Consider the following 26121-nt stretch of genomic DNA (forward strand, 5'->3'; position numbering starts at 1 on the left):
AGATTACTGCAAATATCTGTATGCACACAAAGTAGAAAATCTAGAGGAAATGGATAAATCCCTGGAAACACACAGTTTCCCAAGGTTGAACCAGGAAGAAATTGAAATCCTGAACAGGCTAATAATGAGTTATGAAATTGAGTCAATAATAAAAATCTACCAACAAAAAAAAAAGCCCTGGAGCAGGTGAATTCACATCCAAATTCTACCAGACATAACAAAGAAGAGCTGGTACCACTCTTACTGAAACTATTCCAAAAATTGAGGAGGCAGGAATCCTCCCTAATTCATTCTGTGAAACCAGTATCATCCTGATACCAAAATCTGGCAAGGATACAACGAAAAAGGAAAATAACAAGCCAGTATCTCTGAACGTAGACACAAAAATCTTTATCAAGTAACTAGCCAACTGAATTCAGCAGCATATCAAAAAGATAATTCATCATGCTCAAGAGAGCTTTATTCCTGGGATGCAAGGATGGTTCAATATACACAAATCCATATATGTGATTCACCACATAAACAGAATTAAAAACAAAAACTGTATCGATAATCTCAATAGATGTGGAAAAAAGTCTTTGATTAAAATCCGGTATCTCAACATGATAAAAACTCTCAACAAACTAGGCATCAACAGAATATACCTCTAAATAATAAGAGCCATCTATGACAAACCTGTAGCCAACATCATACTGAAGGGCAAAAGTTGAAAGTGTTCCCCCTAACACGGAAGAAGACAAGTATGCCTACTCTCACCACTCCTATTCAACATAGTACTAAAAGTCGTAGCCAGAGCAGTCAGGCAAGAGAAAGAATAAAGGTCATCCAAATAGGAAAAGAGGAAATCAAGTTATCTGTTTGTTGATGATATGATTCTATACCTAGAAAACCCTAAAAGTTCCTCCAAAAGACTCTCAGACTTGATAAACAACTTCAGTAAAATTTCAGGATTCAGAATCAGCATCCGAAATCAGTAGCATTCCTATATACCAGTAACATTCAAGCTGCGAACCAAATCAAGAATACAATCCCATTTACAATAGCAAAAAAAATAAAATACCGAGGAATACATTTATCCGGGGAGGTGAAAGATCTCTAGAAGAAGAACTATAAGACACTGATGAAAGAAATCAGAGATGACATAAACAAGTGGAAAAACATTCCATGCTCGTGGATTGGAAGAATCAGTATCATTTAAATGGCTATACTGCCCAAACAATCTACAGATTCAATGTAATTCCTATCAAATTACCTGTGTCATTTTTCATGAAATTAGAAAAAAAATTATAAAATCCATGTGGAAACACAAAAGAACCAAATAGCCAAAACAATCCTAAGCAAAAAGAACAAAGTCTTAGGCATCATGTTACCTGACTTCAAGGTAATATACTGCAAACGTTGTAGGTAATGAAAACAGCATCGAACTGTTACAAAAACAGACACATAGATCACAGGAACAAAATAGAGAACCTGGGAATAAAGCCATACACTGACAACCAACAGATCTTTTGACAAAGTCAACAAAAATAAACAATGAGGAAAGGACACCCTATTCAATAAATAGTGCTGGGAAAACTGGCCAGCCATATGCAGAAGAATGAAACTGGACCCCTACCTCCCACCTTATACAAAAATTAAGATGGATTAAAAACTTAAATATAATACCTCAAAGGATGCAAATCATAGAAGAAAAACTCCTCTGGACATTGGCCTGGGCAAAGAATTTATGACTAAGACCTCGAAGGCAAATGCAACAAAAACAAATATTGGCAAATGGGACTTAATTAAACTAAAGAGCTTCTGCACAGCAAAAGAAACAACAGAGTGAACAGACAATCTGCAGAATGGGGGAAAATATTTGCAAACTATGCAACTGACAAAGGACAAATATCTGTAAGAAACTCAAATAAGAAACAACCCCATTAAAAAGTGAGCAAAGGACATGAATAGACACTTCTGGCTGCCAGCAAACATGAAAAAATGCTCAACATCACTAATCATCAGAGAAATGCAAGTTTCAGCCATAATGAGATACCATCTCACACCAGTCAGAATGACTATTAAGTCAAAATATAACACATGTCATCAAGGATATGGAGAAAAGAGAACACTCATACATTGTTGGTAGGAATGTAAATTAGTTCAACCCCTATGGAAAACAGTATGAAGATTTCTCAAAGAACTAGAAATAGAAATACCATTCCACCCAGCAATCCCACTACTGAATATGTACCCAAAGGAAAAGAAATCATTTATCAAAAAGAAACTTTCCCTGCACTCATATGTTTATTGCAACACTATTCACAATAGCAAAGTCATGGAATCAACCTATGTTCCCCTCGGTGGTGAGTTAGATAAAGAAAATATGGCACATATATACCATGGAATACTACACAGCCATAAAAAAGAACAAAATTATGTCCTTTGCAGCAACATGGATGCAGCTGGAGATGTTATCCTCAGTGAATTAATACAGAAACAGAAAAATACTACACATTCTTAATACATGGGAGCTAAACAGTGTATACACATGGCCATAAAGCTGGAAACAGGAGACACTGAGGACTCTGAAAGGGGTAAGGGATATAAGGTTTGAAAAACTACCTATTGGGTACTATTTGGTGGTACCCAAATATTTGGGTGATGCCTAAATGCCAGCATTACACAATTTACCCATTTAACAAACCTGCACATGTACCTTCTGAATCTAAAATAAAATATACATGTACTTGAACTTAACTCACCCCCAAAATGAAAACAACCCAGATGTTCCTCAGCTGATGTGTGGACAAACAACGTGTAGCCATTTGTGAATCAGGAATTATATCTCAATAAAGCTGTTAATAAAAAAATAAGGACAATAGTACCTCAGGTATGGAGGGCTACTTCCTTAACATTATATATACACACACTTAGTCCTAAAGCCAATTTTTTAATGGGGAAACCCCAGTGGTATTTCTACTAAGATCAGTAACAGGACAAGAATGCCCATGATTTTCACTCTTATTCAATGTTATATTAGATATATTAGCCAGGTAATTAGACAAGAAAAGATCAGTTAGAGGCATGAGCATTGGTAAAGGAGATAAACTATCTCTATTGCAGTTAACATGATAGCATACTTGGAAAACCCTAGAGAATCACTGATAAATGAATTCAGACAACAAAACATTTCAATAAAGTAGCAGGATATAAAGTTAATATGCAGAAATCAAAAGCCTTTGTATACACAGACACAGCCATTGGAAGACATATTGTATTGGTAGTGAAAATCCCATTTAAAATAGCATCAAAGAAGATTAAATATTTAGGAATAAACAAGAAATGTGCAAAAACTATATGAATAAAACGTTAAAAACACTTCTGAAATTTGCAAATTTGAACAAATGGAACAATATTCCTTGTTCTTGGATAGGATGACTTAATATTATTAAGATAATCAGTTTTTTGTAGATTACTTTGCAAATTTAACACAATCATCATGTAAATACCAAAATGCTTTTATAATCATGTTAGACAAATTGATGCTACTGTTCATATGGTTAAAAGAATCATGTAAGAATAGCCAGGAAAACACTGAAAAAGTGAAACTGTTAATACAAGGGAGAGACAAACCTTGCCAGACAGCTAAACATGTATGTTTTAGTTCTTTCTGCTGAGAAGAAGGCCTAGAAGTAGTGACACTCCAGTACCAGGAAGTATATCTAACATCAAGACCTTGGTTACTCCATGGCTCCTGCCTGTAATCCCAGCACTTTCGGAGGCCAAGGTGGGCAGATCACCCGAGGTCAGGAGTTTGAGACCAGCCTGGCCAACATGGCAAAACCCTGTCTCCACTAAAAATACAAAAATTAGCCAGGCTGGTGGTGCATGCCTGTAATCTCAGCTCCTTGGGAGGATGAGACAGGAGAATCACTTGAACCCAGGTTGCAATGAGCCAAGATCAGGCCACTGTACTCTAGCTTGGGCAACAGAGCAAGACTCCATCTCACAAAAAAATAAAATAAAATAAAAAGACTGCTTTTTAAGTATCATTCTTCAACAAAAGGAGTAAGGTGTCCTTGGAAACAGGATTGAGTGTAGGGCTAGAGCAGGCTGAACACAAGATGAGCCCAAAAGTAAAGAAATGCTCACAGAATGATGGGAGCATGTCAAAGGATGCATGAGTCAACTTGAAGGAGCTCCCAGTTGCCACGTAATGTGAACAAAAAGTACGCAATGATTGTAATGAATTCTATCCAGCAGAATAAAATAAATAAATATATGACCATACTGAAGTAAAACAAGTAATTGGGTGAATAAATTGGGAGAGCTCTTGCAGGATAATTCCGTTTAACAAACTGTAAGTAGAGGGAATCATGAAAATAGAAAAATCATTTGGAAAACAACACAGAAATAATTGTCGCAAGCAGAAATGCTAAATTAATGGGCAAAAGTATGAGAAACAGAAGAGTTTCATAGTCTCAAATGATCTCTCCACACGTTTAATTACAAAAGAAAAAATTATAACTTTGCAGTGGAGATGCTTGGCAGACACCACCGTAACCACGTAATCAAAGTTAATGTCTCCAATAATAAGACATTAGCGTCACATACATCCTGATGTGACGCCCTGAGAAGGGCACAACCTTTGTGATATTTTTGCCAAAAATGCATGACCTTACTCTAATGATGACGAAACGTGAACCTAATTGAGAGACATTTTACAAAATATTTGTCGAGTACACTTCAAAAACATCAAGGTCATTTAAGATAATAACACTGATTGGAGGAGACTGAGGAGGCCTGATAATGAAATACAACGTGAAGTGTCAGCCTTGTGAAGATAGATGAAACTGTCAAAAGTACTTTGTTGTAAAAACAAGCAATAATAAGAAACTTAGAATGTTTACACTTCTGGAATGCTTTGGAGACAGAAATCAGAGGGTTGCCTAAAAGTAAGAGTTTTGCTGGGGTTACACAGTTGTGACCATATGGATTTTTAATGGTGTATAGTGTGTCTACAAATAGGTAAATCTGTTATGGTACCAAATCCTGTGCCCTGTTTCAAAGAGAGAATTTGTAAAATTTAAGGGTGTGTTGGAAATTACTAAAAAGCAAACAAAACAAAAAAATATAAATGAGTCAAATGGACAGAATGTGCCAAGGAGAGCAGAGCAGTTGCTCAAGAAGCAGGAAATGGATTTGTCTCACTGCTGTTGCGGGTGACTTTCCAAACACTTTAGGGCAGGAACCGTATCTGTGTGTCTTTTCTCTGCAGCTTTTGAACTTTATGCTGAGAGAAGTTCTTGAGTACTGTGCTATTTACTAACTTGTTATAAGAATTGAGTTTGAAATGCTGTGCACACGTGGTCTTCACATTACATGCAGGTGCCCAGCTTGACCCTCCAGCTCTTTTAGAAAAAAAAAGGACCTATGACCATCCTGGCTAACACTGTGAAACCCTGTCTCTACTAAAAATACAAAAAATTAGCCGGGCATGGTGGGCGGGCGCCTGTAGTCCCAGCAACTCAGAAGGCTGAGGCAGGAGAATGGCGTGAACCCAGAAGGCGGAGCTTGCAGTGAGCCGAGATCTCGCCACTGCGCTCCTGCCTAGGCGAGCGAGACTCCATCTCAAAAAAAAAAAAAAAAAAAAAGGTCCCCACAAAAAGGTTTTTATAATTATTTTTCAACATTTGAATTTTGGAGACACATGATAGAAAACTGTGGACTTGAGATTGATGAAATCCGAGTTTTATTTCTGTCTCTGCCACTAGTTACTGTTGAGCCATTGCCAAATAATGTGACTTTCTCCGCTTTGATTTCTGTCTTTCGTGAAATATGAGAGGGTATATTTCTGGGATGATGGAAAAATCAAATGAGATAGAAAATAGTGACCGGGTGCAGTGGCTCACACCTGTAATCCCAGCACTTTGGGAGGCCAAGGCAGGTGGATCACTTGAAGTCAGGAGTTCAAGACCAGCCTGGCCAACATGGTGAAACCCTCTCTCTATTAAAAGTACAAAAATTAGCTGGGCATGGTAGTGCATGCCTGTAATCCCAGCTACTCGGGAGGCTAAGGTGGGAGAATTGCTTGAACCCAGTAGGCAGAGGTTGCTGTGAGCCAAATGCCACTGCACTCCAGCCTGGGCAACAGAGCAAGACTCTGTCAAAAAAGAAAAAAAAATAAAAAGAAGAAGAAGAAGGAAAGATCTGTGATATCCACAGAGTACCTTACAAATGAAAAGAAAATGGTGATATGTTACTGCTTTTTCTCTAATTAGAAGAGGATTGCATAGTGAAAATGTTATATAGATGAAGCATGAAACAGCTGTTGGCACATTAAACCATCTTTTTATAGTATAGTTATTACAAAATTCTGTAAGGAAGAAGCTTGAGGATAGTTATCATATCATAGTGAGTTGAGACCTGACTCAGCCCTTTAACAATTTAGCTTTTTTGCAAGATTGAAAGCAGAGAGTGAGGTTCAGGAGCCTATTTATTTACTAAAATTGTTATCCATCCTGGAGAAACTTTGCTAAAGTATTCGTTCATTCTGGTGGAAGGATGAAATGTAGACTATTAAAGCAATTTAAGTTGTCTCTTGCTGAAACGTTGTGAGGTTTTAGGAAGAATGGCTTAAGTGAATGGGTATTGAATTTAATTTTCCTGATACTGTGATAATAAAAAATATTTTTAGTCCAGTTGTTTGCCCTTTGGCTATTAACCAACAAGGTGATTAAGTGAGACTTTATGCAGTTCAGATGATGTCCTTTGGAACCACTTCATGTGGTTTCAGCTAACTAGTTTCATTTCTTGGAGGCGGATGATGCTGGCAGTTTCCCCCTTAATTTTGCATAAAAGGTATATAGTTCCTTAATTACAGACAAATTTCAAAAAGATGAGAGGATAAATCTTTGAGGAAATCACTTTCCTCTCTTTATTCAGATGCCATGAGGGGTTTTTTAAGTTGCTTGGCAGCTTTCTAGATGAACATTCACTTGTCTGTTTTTAAAACATTCCCTCTTTTTCTGGCCTGAAAAGTATGCAAACATGAATTCACTTTGTTTTATCTGTCTCATGTGTGTGTATGTGTGTGTGTGTGTAACTACATATTTCCTAGAGAATTCTATTTTTGTCTTTTTTCTTTTTCTTTTGTTTTGTTTGAGCCAGAGTTTTGCTCTTGTTGCTCAGGCTAGAGTGCAATGTGCAGTCTTGGCTCACTGCAACCTCTGCCTCCTGGGTTCAAGTGATTCTCCTGCCTCACCCTCCCGAGTAGCTGGGATTACAGGTACCTGCCACCAGACCCAGCTAATATTTGTATTTTTAGTAGAGACTGGGGGTTTCACCATGTTGGCCAGGCTGGTCTCAAACTCCTGACCTCAGGTGATCCACCCGCCTCAGCTGCCCAAAGTGCTGGGATTACAGGTGTGAGCCACTGCGCCCAGCTGAGAATTCTATTTTAATGAAATTATTTTGTATAATTTCCCAGCCCAACACTAGTCCATGATATTTTAGGGCAATAAAATTTGTTTCTTACATTGTAATTTATCCTAATGCTACACTAAAGAAATTCTTAACAGGAAATTAGGTGGTCTAAATGGGGTCTAAAGAGACAGACTTATAAAAATACTCTAAACAGCAATGGTAAACAACTATGGTGCTGAAACTTGTTTCCTTCCTAGTTCCAAACCATTTCAGAAACTGCAAGAGTGACCTTTATTTCCTTCTCTGTAGCACACACGACTATAATTTCCCATGACTATTTATGGTCTGGACAGCCCTTCTCTGACTTCCTTTTTTTTTTTTAATGTCAACGGAATACGTGTTTCTTTAATGGAAAATGTTCTATTTTGGGGAAGCTGCTTTTCCTCAGATAAGTAATGGAGTTGGTGTTTGTGTGTTGAAGGGGTTATATGAGATTGAAGAGTTTTAAATTAGTGGACTGAGAGCTTGGAGTGACAGTCCTGGTGAGGACTCCTAATAGCCTTTTTTTTTCGTATCCAAGATTAAAAATAACTGTGCTTGGTATTTTGTATTATTTTTAAGGATGATTTTCTTCTTCTTTTTTTTTTTAAGAAATGGCAGAATAGTCCTGAATTGAATGGTGAAAATTTCAAACCAAAGTGATTGAAGTGAGGGAATAGTGTGGCTCATCAACAGGGTTGATCTGGGGGCCAGGGAGAGGCATGGGAGATTTGACCCTTCTAACTCTTGTAGGCAGGTCCTATGTACTGAGCACTGTCTCTTTCCCACCTGCTGCAGCTGCACAGTTGGACATTCGTCATGAATCAGGAGGGTCATCTCTGACTCCTGAGTGTGACACAGTGCGTCCCTTTGGAGTGATTTGGAACCTGATCACAGCAAGGATTTGTTGCCATTCCCCAGCTTCGCATTGTGCGTTTAACTACATTTCACAATCACCGTGAAAGATTTTTTATTTATTGTTTTTGACGATTTGTTATCTTAGTTATAAAACCATTCTTTATGCTTTATCCACTTTTCACTCTAGCATCTGGAAACTGTGGCAGCACGTATATTGTTTGTTTTAATGTGAAATTTATTTAAGTACAATATAAGTACAGAAAAGTGGCCAGATCATAAGTGTAGCACTTGATGCATCATCTCAAAGTGAACACACTTGTGTAACCAGCATCTGGACTAAGAAACAGAACATTACAATATTTGAAACGTTACACGCCCTCTCCTGGATACTGCCACCTTTCCCTCCCTTCCTAAGAACATTACAATATTTGAAACCTTACACGCCCTCTCCTGGATGCTGCCTCCTTTCCCTCCCTGCCTAAGAACATTACAATATTCGAAATGTTACACGCCCTGTCCTGGATGCTGCCTCCTTTCCCTCCCTACCTAAGAACATTATGATATTTGAAACGTTACACGCCATCTCCTGGATACTGCCTCCTTTCCCTCCCCACCTAAGAGTTACTGCCATCCTGACTTCTGTTACTACAGAGTAATTTTGCCTGACTTTGAACTTTATGTAGTTATGGGATCATACAGTGGGTCTCCTCTTTTATCTGGCTTCTTTTGGTCATTATATGTTTGTGAGATTCATCCTGTTGATACATGCTGTTTTAGTTCTTTATTCTCATTGCTACATCATATTATGTTGTTTTAAGACAGAGCAAATTATCTCCTGCACTTGTGAAAGTCAGTAAAATGTGCATTGGACCTTATACTGAAGAGGACTCAAGTCACTATGTGATTTAGTTGTATTGTGATCTAATACCTGTTTTATTACTGTAAGAACCATTTATTATTTATTTATTCACCTAATTTTTATAGAGGCAGGATCTTACTTTGTTGCCCAGGCTGGTCTCAAACTCTTGGCATCCTCCTGCTTTAGCAAGAACTTTTGATTACAAAATAGGAAATTGTTTTTCTCTTCCTTAAGTCAGAATATTAACTTTACCATATCACTTTCTCTTCCACTCCCCGCCAACTATAGAAATAATTGCCTTCCTCTTAACTTTGTGCTTCCATAAAACTTGATTGTATCTCTGTATTTAATACATATAGATAGCTATTGTGTTCATCATAGTTAATGGATCACAGATACAAATACTTGCTAACTGAACTTCTTGAAGCCAGGGCTTGTCTTTTCAATTCATGTTTCTAATCCCAGCTTCTAATATGCCTGGTATCAAAGCTTCTAGGTTTCTTGAGGAGTTTTGTGACTTTTCAGTAGCGTTTTGTTACATTTTGTCATTGTAGCCTGAGATTCCTGAACGCATCTGCGAACAAACTGGAAAGCCTTCCTCCAGCCACGCTTTCTGAAGAGACAAACAGTATCTTACAAGAGTTGTATTTGACAAATAACAGCCTCACAGACAAATGTGTGCCCTTGTTAACGGGACACCCACATTTGAAGATCCTTCACATGGCCTATAACCGACTTCAGAGTTTTCCAGCAAGGTAAAGGAGAATCATAAAGCTGTGTTCTGAATTGGGTTTCTCAAAGTGTATTCATAGAAAGATGAAAGCTGAAATATTTATTTCCCAGGTGATATCAAGTTTGTTTCCTTGTTCCTGCTCCATTCACAGTTTCCTTTATATAAGCTGTGATGACATTTCCCTGAAGAGAAGTAGATTGGTTTTCCTCATACGTGTCCAAAGACCTAATCACAAGAATGTTCTTAAGATTTTGAAATAAAATGTGTTGTTTAGCAGGTATGTTTTTTCTTTTACTTCTTTTTAACCAGTCAGATTAATTTTTTTAAAAACTATTATCCTAGAGCCAGGTGTGGCGGTGCGTGCCTGTAGTCCCAGCTACTCAGGAGGCTGAGGTGGGAGGGTCACTTGAGCTCAAGAATTCGAGACTAGCCTGGGCAACATAGTGACACCCTATCTATTAAAAAATAAATAATAAAGTTTCCAAAAACATTAACCTAATAGGGTATGTGGGAATTAGAATGTAAACCAGGAACCTGAAAATCCTTCATTATCTACCAACTTTTATATTCATACTTACGATGTACAGAGCAGTGGTAGACTCTACTACCATAGAAACTGTAACATTGCAAATTATGGCTCAAAAGAGTCCATTTTTAATTTGTTTTTACTTTAATTTCTAATTTTTGGGGAGCGGTGACATTATATCTAGCTTTGAGTGAATCTATGTGCTGAGCCTGCCATGAGGATTTACCCTGTTTCCATTTCATTGGCTTTTATCCATCTAACAAGTTAGGGCTTGGAACACACACCCACGCATCAAAGAAGCAAACACTAACCCTTCTGGTATTCTGCTTGTGGTAACTGTAACTCAGCACTGGGGCTAGACCAAAACACTATCATAGCCTCCCTCTGCTGCCTTCAGGGCTACCACTCTATTCAAGCCCTTGCTAAGAAGGAAGGCCCATGTATGTGTTGACTTAAAGTATTGCTCTGTTTTTGGCGTAATGAAACACTTACTTTCCTCCTCATTTGACATTAATGATTAAAATATTTTATGCTTACTTCCATCTACTTTTACTTCACTATGGAATGGGGAAATTATATTTTTGGAAAAAACCATGATAATCACATAACAGCAACCTATCTGAAAGGGCTCATTGTCTTCTTTCAGATGATGAATGTCTAAACCCTGCAGAGGAAAGGATCATCAGCTCTAATTCTGAGGATATACCCCCAGTGACCCATGCCAGGTGTAATCACTCACGCTGAGTGGAGAGAAACTTTTAACACACCTTGTAAAAAATCCATCTAGGAATGAATTCTGTCTCCCTGTGGTTGTGATGTGGCTCAGTAGCTCCCCTGCAAACCAGAGCACCTTAAGAGCTGGGTCTGTGACCTTGCTGTTTCCCTCAGCCTCACATTTCACACAAGGCCCACACTTAAATGGTTGCTGAATTAAAGAACGTGACCACCATCTAGTCATTTTGTCTTCACATCTTTTGCCACCTTCTTTTTATGTTGTGAGTTGGAAATTTCTTTAACTTTTTCTTCTGGGAGCCTGTTTTCTGTGCTTTTAATCATTTTTCATGCACCATTACCCTTTAGTTTCAAGGCACAGGGCTGGCATCTGCTTCTGGTGAGTCTTCAGGAAGCTTACAATCATGGCAGAAGGTGAAGGGGAGCCATTGTGTCACATGGTGAGAGAGAGGGCAAAAGAGATGCCAGGGTCTTGTGTGAATGCACAGCATGTGAATTCAATTATTACCATGGGAAGGGCATCAAACCATTCATGTGGTATCTGCTCCCATGACCTGAACACCCCCTACTGGGCCCCACTTCTAACATTGGGAATCAAATTTCTTTTTTTTTGAGACGGAGTCTCGCTCTGTCGCCCAGGCTGGAGTGCAGTGGCACAATCTTGGCTCACTGCAAGCCCTGCCTCCCGGGTTCACGCCATTCTTCTGCCTCAGCCTCCCGAGTAGCTGGGACTACAGGCGCCCGCCACCTCGCCCGGCTAGTTTTTTGTATTTTTTAGTAGAGACGGGGTTTCACCGTGTTAGCCAGGATGGTCTCGATCTCCTGACCTCGTGATCCGCCCGTCTTGGCCTCCCAAAGTGCTGGGATTACAGGCCTGAGCCACCGCGCCCGGCCTGGGAATCACATTTCAACATGAGATTTGGAGGGGATAAATAATCCAAACCATATCACTATATTTCTTTCAAAATATGATGACAGCATATTTAAATAATATTCTTAGAAATTCGGGCTATCATAGATGAATTACTTCATAGTCTGTGTACAGATTGTTTGTAGTATATTCTGATACCATACTGGATGTATATGATATTAAAAAGTCTGACTTCATAAGATAAAAACTTAGTTTTTACTGTATCTTATCAACAAGATAATCTTTATATTTGAAATATGACAGAAAAATAATACAGTTTTTTTTGTTAAATTGTTTAAAAGTGTACTGTGACAAATGAAACTGTAACAGGTAGAAATGATACCAAAAAATTTAAACTATTATTCACCTTATGAGTCTGAGTCACACTAATGGGGAATCCTGTGCTTCTTGGAGTGGAAAGAGGGTCAAAACAGTGCCAGATGCTATTACAGTGATTGCAGAGGTGGAGGTGTTGGTTTTTCTTTCAAAGTTATAAAGAATGCAAGAAACCCTGATTCTGGAATTTTTCTTTAGTTATTGTAATTATTGATGAAGATTATAGATGAGGAAGATTGAACAATAAAAGACATTCTTAAACAGAAATATTAAATTAATTACATTAGAACATATTATTAGATAAGGTTGGAGAGATTCCTTCTTGGTAGATGTTTAGCAACAATTGAGAGAAATGTCTTTTGGCCCTGGTGTGAATTTGCGCTCTGCCAGAAGTCGAAGAGGTGATCCATATGGGCTTTTAACACCCCTTGCTCCTTACCACCACTTTGTATTCATCAGTGATGTCAGAGGAATTGGGGGAGTGGAGGTTGAAGAAAAAGCTTATCTTAATATGAACTATAGATCTGTTCTCTACCTCCCCCTTGAGTTTTCAGTGCCACTACAAAGAAATCATACTCTCTGAGCTCTTTTAAGGCAGTTATATTGGATTAATGCTGGCTTTTGACCCATTTCAATAGTATTTTCATTAGTGTTCAGACCAAGCTATACAGTAACGTGATTATTGCCAGGGTAACTTAATTTCCAGACAGACTTTTAAGAGGAAAAGGGCACCCATTTTCCTTCTTGTTGACAATTTGAAGAGTTGAATAGTTTTTGTTCTGTAGTGGGAAAGGAGGTGTTAAAATATTTCAGTACTCCAAAATGATAGTGAAAAAATGGTCTTGTTTGTAAAAATGACTGTTACAAATGAATCCTTAAAGTCATAGCAATTTAATTCATCCTTTGATTCTCATCATATATTATTTTCTTTTAAATTGCTTTATTTTCTCTTTTTTTAGTAAAATGGCGAAACTGGAGGAACTTGAAGAAATTGATCTCAGTGGGAATAAGCTGAAAGCCATCCCAACAACGATCATGAATTGCAGGCGCGTGCACACTGTGATTGCTCACTCCAACTGCATCGAGGTCTTTCCGGAAGTTATGCAGCTCCCAGAGATCAAGGTATGTGGTTTCATTTCATAAACTCTGGCTTTCAGGTCAGCAAAGAGAGTTGACTTGCTAATTCATCAACTCAGGACGTTTGCATCTTTGTTGGATTTATTCAGAATGGAGGCCCCCATTAGCCCTTACTTCCTCCTTCCTAACCAATGGGCTACACTGTTGAGTCAGCAGAGTTAAAAAAAAAAAAAAAAGCAAAACACTGGAGCACGTTTTGGGAAAATTGGATTTCTAGGCTCAGTCTCTAACTTACAGTATGACATGAGGCTACCCACATAGCCACCCTGTACTTCTTTATCTGTTAATAGTTGTTCCACTCATTTCCAGGGTGGTTATGAGGCTCAAAGGATGAGGCTGGTGTAATCGCAGTTTGAAAAAGGTAACAGTACCACTACACATCCCTCCCCACCAACTCATCTAGTTAAATAGCACACCCCACTATCGTAGCCCACTAGTGGTAATTCCCTATATAGACAAAGTGTCATTGCTGTCACCTAACATTGATTTCAACTGAATGAAATTGGCAGATCAGATATTATTGTCATTTGATAGGTAAGGACACTGAGGTACTGAAAAGTGAAGAGATCTGTGTAAATTAAGACAGCAGATTGGTAGCAGAGGTAGTCTGCAAGTCCTGACTGCTGACTTGAGGTAGACTCATGGGATGAAACCAGTTCACTAGAATGAAAGCCATGTAACAACCGTGTGTTCCTATTTTGTTTCTTTTTTGGCAGGGAAATGGTACAGAAGTAAAAAGTTCTTTATGTACAATGTAGTTTTTCATTTGTATCTTAGCATTTCTAGTTATCGATTTTATGCTTAATGAAAAATAATTTGGTGGTTACAGACTTGGAGCATATTCTAATCTCCTAACAGGGAACAAGAGTAGTCCAACTTAGCCATTCTTCACTTTCCAGGCACTTCCTGATATAAACCTTGTGTTTCAGATTAAGAAAGCGAATAGACATTTGAAGACATTTTAAATGGCTTGCATAACTTTTTTTTTTTTCTTTTTTTTGAGATGGAGTTTCACCCTTGTTGCCTAGGCTGGAGTGCAATGGTGCAATACTGGCTCACTGCAACCTCTGTCTTCCGGGTTCAAGCCATTCTCTCGCCACAGCCTCCCGAGTAGCTGGGGTTACAGGCGACCGCCACCATGTCCAGCTAATTTTTGTAATTTTTTGTAGAGACAGAGTTTCACCATGTTGGCCAGGCTGGTCTTGAACTCCTGACCTCAGATGATCCACCCGCCTCAGCCTCCCAAAGTGCTGGGATCACAAGCGTGAGCCACCACTCCTGGCCGGCTTGCATAACTTTTTATCCCAACAGTTTTTACACATTTATATGGTTGAGATGTGTACAAGCCATTGTGTGTGTGTGTGTGTGTGTGTATGTGCATGTGTGCTTTAAGCCACGAAATGTTTTACCTTGGGCTTTAAGAACACTATCTCATACATCACAGTGGCATTTTAAGATGTTTGTTATAAATTTCCAGAATTTGGTCCGGCGCGGTGGTTCACACCAGTAATCCAGCACTTTAGGAGGCCAAGGCGGGCGGATCACGAGGTCAGGAGAGCGAGACCATCCTGGCTAACACAGTGAAAACCTGTCTCTACTAAAAATATAAAAAATTACCCGCATTTGGTGACTCGCACCTGTAGTCCCAGCTACTCAGGAGACTGAGGCAGGAGAATGGCATGAACCCGGGAGGAAGAGCTTGCAGTGAGCTGAGATCGCGCCATTGCGCTCCAGCCTGGGCGACAGAGCGAGACTCCGTCTCATAAAACAAACAACAACAAAAAAATGTCCAGAATTTTTACTTTCTGTGTAGTAACTTTCACATTGAGGAAGAGCAGTGCTCTGAAGGGAGACAGACCTCCAGTTGGATCCCAGCTGAAAATTCACTGCTCTGTTTCCTCGTATGTTAAATAAAGAAAAGAATTGGCCGGGCGCGGTGGCTCAAGCCTGTAACCCTAGCACTTTGGGAGGCCGAGACGGGTGGATCACGAGGTCAGGAAATCGAGACCATCTGGCTAACACGGTGAAACCCCGTCTCTACTAAAAAATACAAAAACTAGCCGGGCGAGGTGACGGGCGCTTGTAGTCCCAGCTACTCGGGAGGCTGAGGCAGGAGAATGGTGTGAACCCGGGAGGCGGAGCTTGCAGTGAGCTGAGATCCGGCCACTGCACTCCAGCCTGGGCGACAGAGTGAGACTCCGTCTCAAAATAAATAAATAAATTAATTAATTAAATTAAATTAAATAAAAAAAAAAGAATTGGTACTTTCTTTATAGTATTGTTGTGAAGATGAAATGAAGTAATACATGTAAAGCATTTGAAATAGGAGTGTCACATAGGAAGAACTCCCTAAATGTTAGCCATTATTAATCAACACATGCTCTCACTGTGGTTCATCTGTAATGTTGATTATATAGAGCAACTATTTTGGCTGAAGCTCAACAAAATCCAAGAAATTTATTACTTAGGCAAATTGTTTATTTGCCTTCAGCACAGGAAAGATGTTGTCAGCTAGACCTTCCAGGGGTTCCTCAGCTGCCCATTACTTGACATAGTGGCTGTGCGGTGTCATCTTTTACCGGGGGTGGTTAAACTGGTCTCTTATGTGTGGTGCAGGTGAAATTCCAGCACAAGAGAAAGTGAGAGTCTCAAGATTAAACCTCCTATTTGCTCGTCTTAGTGTCTGTACCCGTCTTTTAATGTTGTAAATTCTTAAATGTAGATTTAGATTCTTGTTCTGGGGTTTTTTGTTTGTTTAAATATCTGGTTTAAAATACAAATAGAGGCCGGGCTTGGTGGCTTACGCCTGTAATCCCAGCACTTTGGGAGGCCAAGGCAGGTGGATCACGAAGTCAGGAGTTCGAGACCAGCCTGGCCAACATGGTGAAACCCTGTCTCTACTAAAAATACAAAAATAAGCCGGGCACCTGTAATCCCAGCTACCCAGGAAGCTGAGGCAGGAGAATCGCTTGAACCCGGGAGGCAGAGGTTGCAATGAGCCAACATTGCAACACTGCACTCCAGCCTGGGCAACAAGAGCAAAACTCCGTCTCAAATAAATAAATAAATAAAATACAAATAGAAACTTAGGCCAAGCGTGGCAGCTCGCGCCAATAATCCCAGCACTTTGGGAGACCGAGGCAGGTGGATCACCTGAGGTCAGGCTTTCAATAACAGCCTGGCCAACATGGTGAAACACCGTCTCTACTAACAATACAAAAATTAGCCAGGTGTGGTGGCACGTTCCTGTAGTCCCAGCTACTCAGGAGGCTGAGGCAGGAGAATCACTTGAACCTGAGCAGGGGAGGCTACAGTGAGCCGAGATCATACCAGTGCACTCCAGCCTGGATGACAGAGTGAGACTTCATCTCAAAAAAAAAAAAAAAAGAAAAAGAAATTAAATGTTTTTAGATTTTAACTAGATTTTGCAAAATACAAATTTTGCTGTATGAAAACTAATCCTCTTCTAGACTCTTGCTTGGATTCCTGGATTACAGAATCAGTACCTTTGTTGCTGTTGAATTCCTTCCCCTGTTGTCTTCTCTCTGTACCCTGCTTTACAACTCCTTTTCAGTTTTACTTCCCATATTTTTAAATGGTTTCCATTTTTTTGCTCTTTGATTGATTTTCCCCCCAGCTATTACACCTTAGCATTTTTCTTATGTTAACAATATCCATTCTTTCAGATTGAGCTCTTCCATTACCAGTAGATATATGTTTTGTTGGGGTTTTTTGGGGGACTGAAGAACATCAAGTATCCTTTATGTATAAACATATGCATGTTTCAGCCCTGGACAGATAATATTCTTGAAAAAGATAGTAGTTATATTATTTCAGAACTCCGAATTGATATTTTTATGTTTATATGAGAATATTTTAAGTTGCAATGTAAATATTTATGTATATTTGAATATCTAAAAGAAAATTTCTTGTAAAAATTGTGTTGTATCTTAAATGATAAATATACCTATAAAAGTCTTCATTGCAAACTGTGCCTTAAAGCATATTTTTAATGTAAATGGAGTAATTTCATTTCTACGATGAGATTTTCCAACCTGTATTAAATTTTTATTATTGAGTTAATAACCCGACATTACATTCACACAGTTTCTTGAAAATAAAGTGCAATAGATGTTACTTGTAAAGCATCTCATAAAGGTATTAAGATCCTTGCAATTTTAAAAACTTAGCAGATAGCATTTCAGAAGAGATAAGATCATGGTGTTATTAACTAGCTAGTTTCACCAAGCATTGTTATCTTTTCAGACATTAAAAGAAAGTGATTATTCATAGCTTTGTGACCAAAGTTTTAAAAACAATTACTGTTTAAAAGAGCAAACAAATCTCCATACTGAGATGTATGCTAAAATGTGTTTTTAAAACATCTGAATAATTAGGCCCTTACTCATGTAGACCTTAAACAGACTATTTGCACCATCTAATCTTGGATAAAATTGAATACTGGCATTTTTTTCATTTTGATATATCTAATGAGATCTGTAAAGTGATCATCAGGTGTTTTGTATTTGGATAGGGAGGTTATGTAAGTTATTAGTAGGAAAAATAAAACGTGTTTTTCAGAATTTTCCAGTGAGCCCGAGTGTCCTCACCTTTGTTTAGCCCTTTTGCATTGATCTTCCAGACTCCTACCACCAGTCCAGTTTTGCTTGGAGTAGATTGTGTTCTCTTTTGGTTCTAAAACAGACAGACCTCCCTCTGAATACAGATTAGCTCTCGATCATCTAGTAAGGGAAACAAGAGCTGAGTCACACGGCCTAATAGACGTAAAAACATCAGCTTGGCATAATGCTTATCCAGATGCCAGACTTGGTTTGGCTGGACCTGGACCTAAGTCCATGCTAAGGCTACTCATGGCTGAGGAACCTCAGAAGCAGAGGTGGCCATGGATATGGCCCTTGTTTCTCCTTCCACTGAACTGCATAGCAGTCACATTAGTGATATAGTAATTTTGCAACAAAAACCAAGCTATTAGTTGAGTAACTTCTAAATAGCGACCTATTCTAAACCCTTGCCCCGCTCTTTTTGACATAGGGTCTCTGTCACCCAGGCTGGAGCCAGGTGTTCTAACCCTTTTTTGAAGTGTATTTTAAGCAGGTGAAATAAGTGTTGATACATGCGGTGAATGAAGTTTGTAATTTGGGATTTAAACATCATATCAGCAACTTCTTTGTCAAATTTCCATGTTCCTGTGGCTTATTGATTCTAAGAATGCATCGTTTTAGATGTTTTCATTATCTTTAGAAGATTATTTTCATGCTTGTTCCATGCAGTAATAAACTGCTTGGCTAAGTTGAGTGAACTCATGTCTAAAATCTGTGTTACCTTAACTGGGAAAGAGAGTATGAAGAGTTTTAATATGCTATGCTCTTGAGGACGATGGCTATAGGAAGTTTAAAAAATAAACTTAATATAGATCAGCTCTCAATCAGCTACAGAGAAAACTACAATCCCATAGTCACCATGTAGCCAGACTTGGCTTGCCTGGCAACAAGCCCTGTTTGTTGTTCTTGTCTCTAAAGTCAAATGAAATAGAGAATATCAGCTCAGCCACAAAGACACAAAGAACAAGGGGAAATGACTGGGTCAGAATGGATGAAAGAAAGTGGGTTGATTCTTGGGGAAGTAGGAAATGGATATGAAGACAGGTCAGGAACCAAGTTTAGACTTCAGTTGGGTGGCGTAGTTGACCTAATAGACGTAAAAACATCAGCTTGGCGTAATGCTTATCCAGAAACCTGAAACAAGGAGCAGTCATTATTATGGTGCTGGAATCAAGTTAAGTAATAGTTACTTAGGAAATGTTCCAACCGTTGCGGAGTCTAATGTCAATTCCTGTTTGAGACAAGGCTCGATACAAGGGCTAAGGAAAGAGGAAGCAACCAGTGTCTACTGGAAAGTGGCCATTGAAGCCACTCTGCACCCAGCCTCACCAGGAACAGGCTAGCAGGAAGTTAAGACTGCATATTCTCTCTTTCAAAATTGGTGTAATGAGTTAACCCAGGGTAGTTTTGTGTGTGTTTGTTTTTAACTCTGGTTTCAGCAGATCTTTCTAAATTCAGAGCCATGCCCATTCTAACAAAATATTGCATACATTTTACGGAATAAGTTACGTATCTATACAGACGAACAATTAGTCCTTCATGAGCTCATGCATTTTAGAAGGCATTTCTTTAGAGAGGCTTCTGGAGAAAGGAGCACCATGACTCAGAGTCCTCAGAAGAAGTAGTCTGTGAGGTGGTTACTATGGTGCTCTTCAGATCCCTGAGGGCAAAGGGAAGTACACTCACACACCCAGAAATCTGGGAGACGCCTGGAATCACCTATAAATTTCTTTTCATGTATCTTTTTCAGTCTAAAAATTCATGCTCATTTTACGTTCTACTTTTTATCATTTCTCTTTGTTTTAATGTAAAAATAATGGCTCTTTCCCTCCTCAATCTGAGTAAAACTGAAGCCCCCAGATGCATGTGCCAGGCATCCTATAACTTTGTAATATACCATTGAGTACCCCCAAGGGCACACATAATCAATTTGAAGAAGTGATGATGGGCCAGGCACGGTGGCTCATGCCTGTAATCCCAACACTTTGGGTGGCTGAGGTTGGAGGATTGCTTGAGGCCAGGAGTTCAAGACCAGCCTGAGCAACATGGCAAGACCTTATCTCTTTGAGGAAAAAAAAAGAAGTGTATGATGTAAAGAAATTGCTCAGTTTATACAGGATACATTTTCTTAAAGTCAAAATTTGCAGATAACTTAGTTTCAGTGTTTGAGGAAATTCTGTATTTGAGCAAATAGAATACTAAGGATTGTTACCCTGCTTGTCATTTTTATCACCTCAAATGCTTGCCAATTTTAAGAAATCTTTTCCCAAGGTTTCTTCAAGGCTTCGCAAATCTAAAATGCAGTTGAGAAAATCATAGAGACACCGCATGTAAATTTAAAAGGAATGCTTTATACGAGATTAAAGGTCTTTCTTTGCAGCTTCCTATAAGGTGAGGAAGTTTAAACATTAATGCACATTTCTCAGTAATTATATATAAATATGAGTTTTAAAAAAAAATCATAAGGTCTTGCTCTGTTGCCCATGCTGGAGTGCAGTGGTGCAATCATAACTCACTGCAGCCTCAACTTCTTGGGTCACAGGAAGCTCCCACCTCAGCTTCGTGAGTAGCTGAGACTCCAGGTGAACAGGAGCCTGGCTAATTTCTGAAAATTTATGTAGAAATGGTCTTGCTGTGTTACCCAGGTGGATCTTGAACTTGTGGCCTCAAGCAGTCCTTCCATGACAGTCTCCCAAAGTGCTGGGATTACAGACGTGAGCCACTGCACACAGCCATAAATATGATTTTATGTAGAAAAATAGTACTACACTTTGACTCTCAGGTCTGTGTTTGGGGTAAAAGGTGAGTTCAGACCGACTTATTCAGTTAATAAACTTGCTTAGTTGTATGAACATCCCACGTTAGGGATCACTTAGCCTTTTATAACACCGGGAATGTATAGTAGTTTAAGAGAATTTGACTAAAAGTTGTATATTGAGAAATAGTACATATATGTGTATATTTATTTTACTATTAAGCTGAAATGTTTGGCTTCCTATAGCATCATAAGAAAGGGAAGCAATGTAGACTGCCTCTGTATGAGACACAGTCTATAGGATCCACAGTTCATTGTCTGATCCCTCTGCCTGTCCAGCCTTATCTTCTGCTCTGGGGCCCAACAGTCTCCAGCCTCAGCAACCACTCATAGCGAGTTTCCTGATATGCCACACAAATGTTATTCTTGTCTCCTTCCTGCTGTACCTGCTATTAGCTCTCCCTAGATGTCCACCTGTTCTCACATGCCTGATTAACTTTGATTCTGCACAGAAATCTTCTCTGGAAAGGCCTCTGTGGGGTCTTGTTATCTGTCCCTCTGCTGCTATAACCTGGTTGATCATACCAGCTAAAGGTGTATTGTTTATTTCCCCCACTATCCTGGGAGTTCCTCAAGGGCAGGGACTGTATCTGCCATCGCCGTATGTCCCTAATGTTGGCTTATTGCCTGCCGATTTATAGATCCTTAATTTCTTTTAAATGAATACTTGCATTTATTTACTTCTTATGAAGTCAGCAGGGAAATATGTTATACACCAGCAGCTTTTACCTTGCAAGGGTAAGGAAATCCAGACTGTGATTGGGATCCTCATTTTTGGAACTGACTGTGTCATTGGGGAGCACGGTGGAGGTGGTGGACTAGGGATAGTCTGCAGGAAGAAAGGAAGTCGGGTGTTACAGAATCTAGCAGCCAGTAGGTTAAGTTGCCATTTCAAGGCAGTACAGGCAGCTGTTTGGCAGATGATATATAATACATTGCTATGAACATTGATATGCCTGTTTCTGTGGTAATGTTCTGAAGAAAACATAATAAAGATAGGCTCCATGCAGCTTTTGTGATAGTTACACTTAAACTGTACATCAAATTGAATTTCTTTTTCTTTAAGATATAATGACGTTTTTATGCTCTTATCTAAATGTGTTTGTAATGATTTTCCTCTAAATCAAGAGTTCCTTCTCAGCTATGAGTTATCTCACTTTTTCTGAGGGTTGCATGATTTTTTGGGTATTCTTACCAGAAGTTTGATTGTAACAAAGTAATTTTTGTTAGCTATATTCTAGAGTGGGCCTGAAAGAGGGAAAGATAATTTTCTTTTAGTTGTGTTTTAGCCAGATTTAACATTCTATTTAATATATTTTTAAGAAAGTTGTAGTACACTAACCATAGAGGTACATATATTAACAATATAAAGTGTCATTTTTTTCCTCCAGTTTCACTCAAATATTTTCTATTTGCTTAGTGGTAACCATTATAATGATTCAGCCAACAAGTGTTTGTGGAGTACCTCAGCAGTCAGCCTATGTTGAGGACTATTAAAACAACATGACAGAGTGCTTCTAAGTGTGTTGCTCACTGTGTTAACACCGGGAGGGCAGCACCAGATACCAACATCCTGTAATTTTTTTTTCAACTTTCTATAATTTCTGTGAACAAACCTCCTTCCTGTGTGCAGAAGTATAAAAGGGTGTTTTTGCTTATCTGCTGTTAAAGAAAATGGTTGCATTCTTATGTAGAAATAAACAATGATATTTAAAATGTATTAAAATTGCATTACAATGCTATTTATTCTATGCTGAACTTAACCTAAGCACTGGTATCTCAGTTCCCATCCTAGCAGATTTAATTACTGAAGCACCTTACAAGAGTCCTCCATAAATTCATTGACAGAATAATTGTTACGTGCCAGGCAATCATTTGTTCATTTGTTCATCCTTTTAATGAAACCATTTGTTGAGCATCTACACTTCCCAGTGCACTGCGCTTAGGATATCCGGGGAGAAACAGCAGCAATCCCTGCCCTCCAGGAGGTCATAGTCTCATGGAAGAAATAAGTAAGCAGATAATTATAACAAGGGACACCTAATTGAAACAGGGTGTAGTAGAGTTGGCATTGAGTTGAGTCTGAAAAGGAATCAGGGCCGGGCGCGGTGGCTCACGCCTGTAATCCCACCACTTTGGGAGGCCGAGGCGGGCGGATCACAAGGTCAGAAGATTGAGACCGCAGTGAAACCCCGTCTCTACTAAAAATACAAAAAATTAACCGGGCGCGGTGGTGGGCGCCTGTAGTTCCAGCTACTCGGGAGGCTGAGGCAGGAGAATGGCATGAACTCGGGAGGCGGAGCTTGCAGTGAGCCGAGATCTGGCCACTGCACTCCAGCTTGGGCGACAGAGCAAGACTCCATCTCAAAAAAAAAAAAAAAGAGGAATCAGGCATATTGCACCAGATAAAAAGCAAGAAAAGCATGAAGAAAAGGGTTCCAAGCACAGAGAGAAGCATATGTAAAGTCACAGACAGATGAAAGCATGTCACATGCACGAGGTGCAGGCACTCTGGCATGGGTGGAACATGGAGTGTGAGGAAGCCAGTGTACAAAGTTGGGGATGCCTTGTTGGACATTCTGAGGAGTTTGGTGTCGGGTTGAAGGACACCTGGGAGCAGGCTGACAGACTGAAGCTGGAATGTGAGCAGGTGGAGTAAACCACACCGAGAAACCAACCTGACAGCATACGAGGCTGACAGCATACGAGGAGTGCATTGAGGGAAGCAAGACCAAAAGCAAATTTCCGGTGTAGCCAGAGCCTTCCAGGGGAAATGGGGCGCAGGTCAGTCCAGGGTGGTGGAGCTCGATGGAAAGGAACCGGCTGCAGTGAATCAAAGACTGTGAATCAAAGACTGTCACGGAGCCTTGGGGAGCAGACAGTCCTGGGCAGAGGGGAGGCACAGGAACATCATCTCTAAGAAGGTCTGCGTTACAGCCTCCAGCATTATCTTCATAAGTAATTAGTTACCCTACTGAACTCATTTCATAATTTGATAATTTAGAGAATGAGCTATTTTATATCTGTAGAACAAATTTTTACCAATTTCATAAAATTCAGTATTGCTGCAGAATGCCTTTAATCCTTGACCAAAGGCATTTTCTGACTCTGAATTTGTCTCTGTCAACTACTTGCATCCTAAATTACTCACACTTATTAGCTCTTTATTTCCTGTCCCATCAGTGTTCAGTAGATTGTATATATCCCCATTTGTTGTCCTGCGTTGCTGATGTGTACTGACTATGTTGGTAGCATGTCCCATTATTAACCAGTATTATCGGGTGTCAGTTTTTCATTAAACTCTGGTTGACTGTTGATGTAACCATTATTTATAATTGAAAAAGAAAAAAAAAAAAACAAAGCAAAAAAAAGAGATGACCGTTTTCTTTAATATTAATATTGAGGTTAAGTAAATTAATGTACATCTACTAGAAGTAGTATGGGGCTATGAAAGGTGGTAGTATGTTAGGGCATTCAGGCTGCTATAACAACATGCCTCAGACTGGATAACTTATTAACAACAGAAATTTCTTGCTCACAGTTCTAGAGGCTGGGAAGTCCAAGATGAGAGTGCCAGCAGATTTGGTCTGATGAGGCCCTATTTCTCATAGATAGTTCCTTCCATGTATGCTTGTCTGGTGGAAAGAGTGAACAAGCTCACTGGGTCTGTTTTATGAGGCCACCAATGCCATTCATGAGGGCAAAGCCCTTATGACCTAATCCGCTCCCAAAGGCCCCACTTCTTAATACTGTCACGTTGGGGATTAAGTTTCAGCAATATGATGAAAATTTGGGGAACAAACATTCAGACCATAGCAGATGGGAATAAAGGTGGGGAAAATGGTTGCAGTACAGCGATAGAAGAGTAAGTGAAATGTAATGAAATTGCACCCACGTTTGAGATTTTTAAGGCTTTTAAAAATTATATATGAATAAGGCTATAAGAAAAAAAAACAGAATGCTAAAAAAAAAATACAGAATGCTAACCCTGGTTATGTTAGGGTGGTAGATTTAAGGATATGTTTTCTGAGCTTTTCTTTTTGCTCAGCTTTTTATGGATAATGTGGTTATAATGCTCTCATAATAAAATATGATTTACAATGGCAATACAATTTTTTATTGCTATTATTTGGAAGCAACAGTATGAAATATTTTGTGTGAAAGCATTGTGTTGTTTGAAGTCTAATGAAAATATATTTATCCAAAAATACAGGTTTTCATTTTACCCAATCTCTACCCTTCCCCAATCCATACTAGATTTAAGTTCTTTGAGAATTTTTCCAAATAAAAGGAAGATTTTGTCTACTTTTAAGATCCTGAAGTTCTTGAGTATAATCTCCCTCCTCCCTTTTTTTAAAGAACTGAAGAGAGAAAACAATTCCTCTTTTGATCATTTCTGTAAGCACTTTTGAAACTTACAGTAAGGTACTAATTCAGCCAGATAATTGAATGCTCTCCACCCCATACTATTGAACCTATAGGTTCTGCATTCTCATATCTAGAGCGCTGACCACTCCATTTCTCTTGCGTATGGTGAGCCTTCTCCACCTAGGTTCCCTGCTCCCTGAACACAAGGGCAGCCCCGCTTTTTACAGTACACCTTATTTAAGCTTTACATCAGTTTTGTGAGAAAGGAGGTATCATTTCCACTTACAGGTAAAACCTGATTTTTGTTGTAATCACCATGACCTTTTTGTGATTTTTCTTTCAAGTTAAATTAGGCAGGACCTGTTGGACAGTCCAGATATTGATGCCTTGAGAGTAGGATCCATACTTGACTCAGCCCCTTTTTTTGACACAGATTAGGCAGGTTTACCTGCTCGTGTAGCTTTTGCCAATTTCTTATTCAGCTTCTTTTGAAATATCTTCTCATTTTGAGTGTGTGTTACCTGCCTTTTCCTCATTTTACATGTTCTTTTCTTTGCTTGTTTTTTTGTTTTTGTTTGTTTTCTGTTGTGTTTTTTTGAGACAGGGTCTTGCTCTGTCTCCCAGGCTGGAGTGCAGTGGCACAGTCTCTGGTCACTGCAACCTGCACCTCCCGGATTCTTTTTTTTTTTTTTTTTTTTTGGTGAGATGGCGATTTACCGTTGTTGCCCAGGCTGGAGTGCAATGGCGTGATCTCAGCTCACTGCATCCTCCACCTCCCA

The 26121-nt window shown here is 39.2% G+C and overlaps 1 protein-coding gene across 1 annotated transcript in view; it reads left to right on the top strand.

The window, feature by feature from the left end:
* PHLPP1 (PH domain and leucine rich repeat protein phosphatase 1) overlaps window positions 1-26121 on the top strand; it is a 269089-nt gene that overhangs the window by 220182 nt on the left and 22786 nt on the right. Inside the window, exons 11-12 of the mRNA XM_025365542.1 lie at window positions 9718-9918; window positions 13360-13522. Of these exons, the coding sequence (XP_025221327.1) occupies window positions 9718-9918; window positions 13360-13522 (364 nt within the window). The remainder of the gene's footprint in view (window positions 1-9717; window positions 9919-13359; window positions 13523-26121) is intronic.

This window comes from Theropithecus gelada, chromosome 18 (assembly GCF_003255815.1).
Source record: "Theropithecus gelada isolate Dixy chromosome 18, Tgel_1.0, whole genome shotgun sequence".
In the NCBI taxonomy this organism is placed as follows: domain Eukaryota; kingdom Metazoa; phylum Chordata; class Mammalia; order Primates; family Cercopithecidae; genus Theropithecus; species Theropithecus gelada.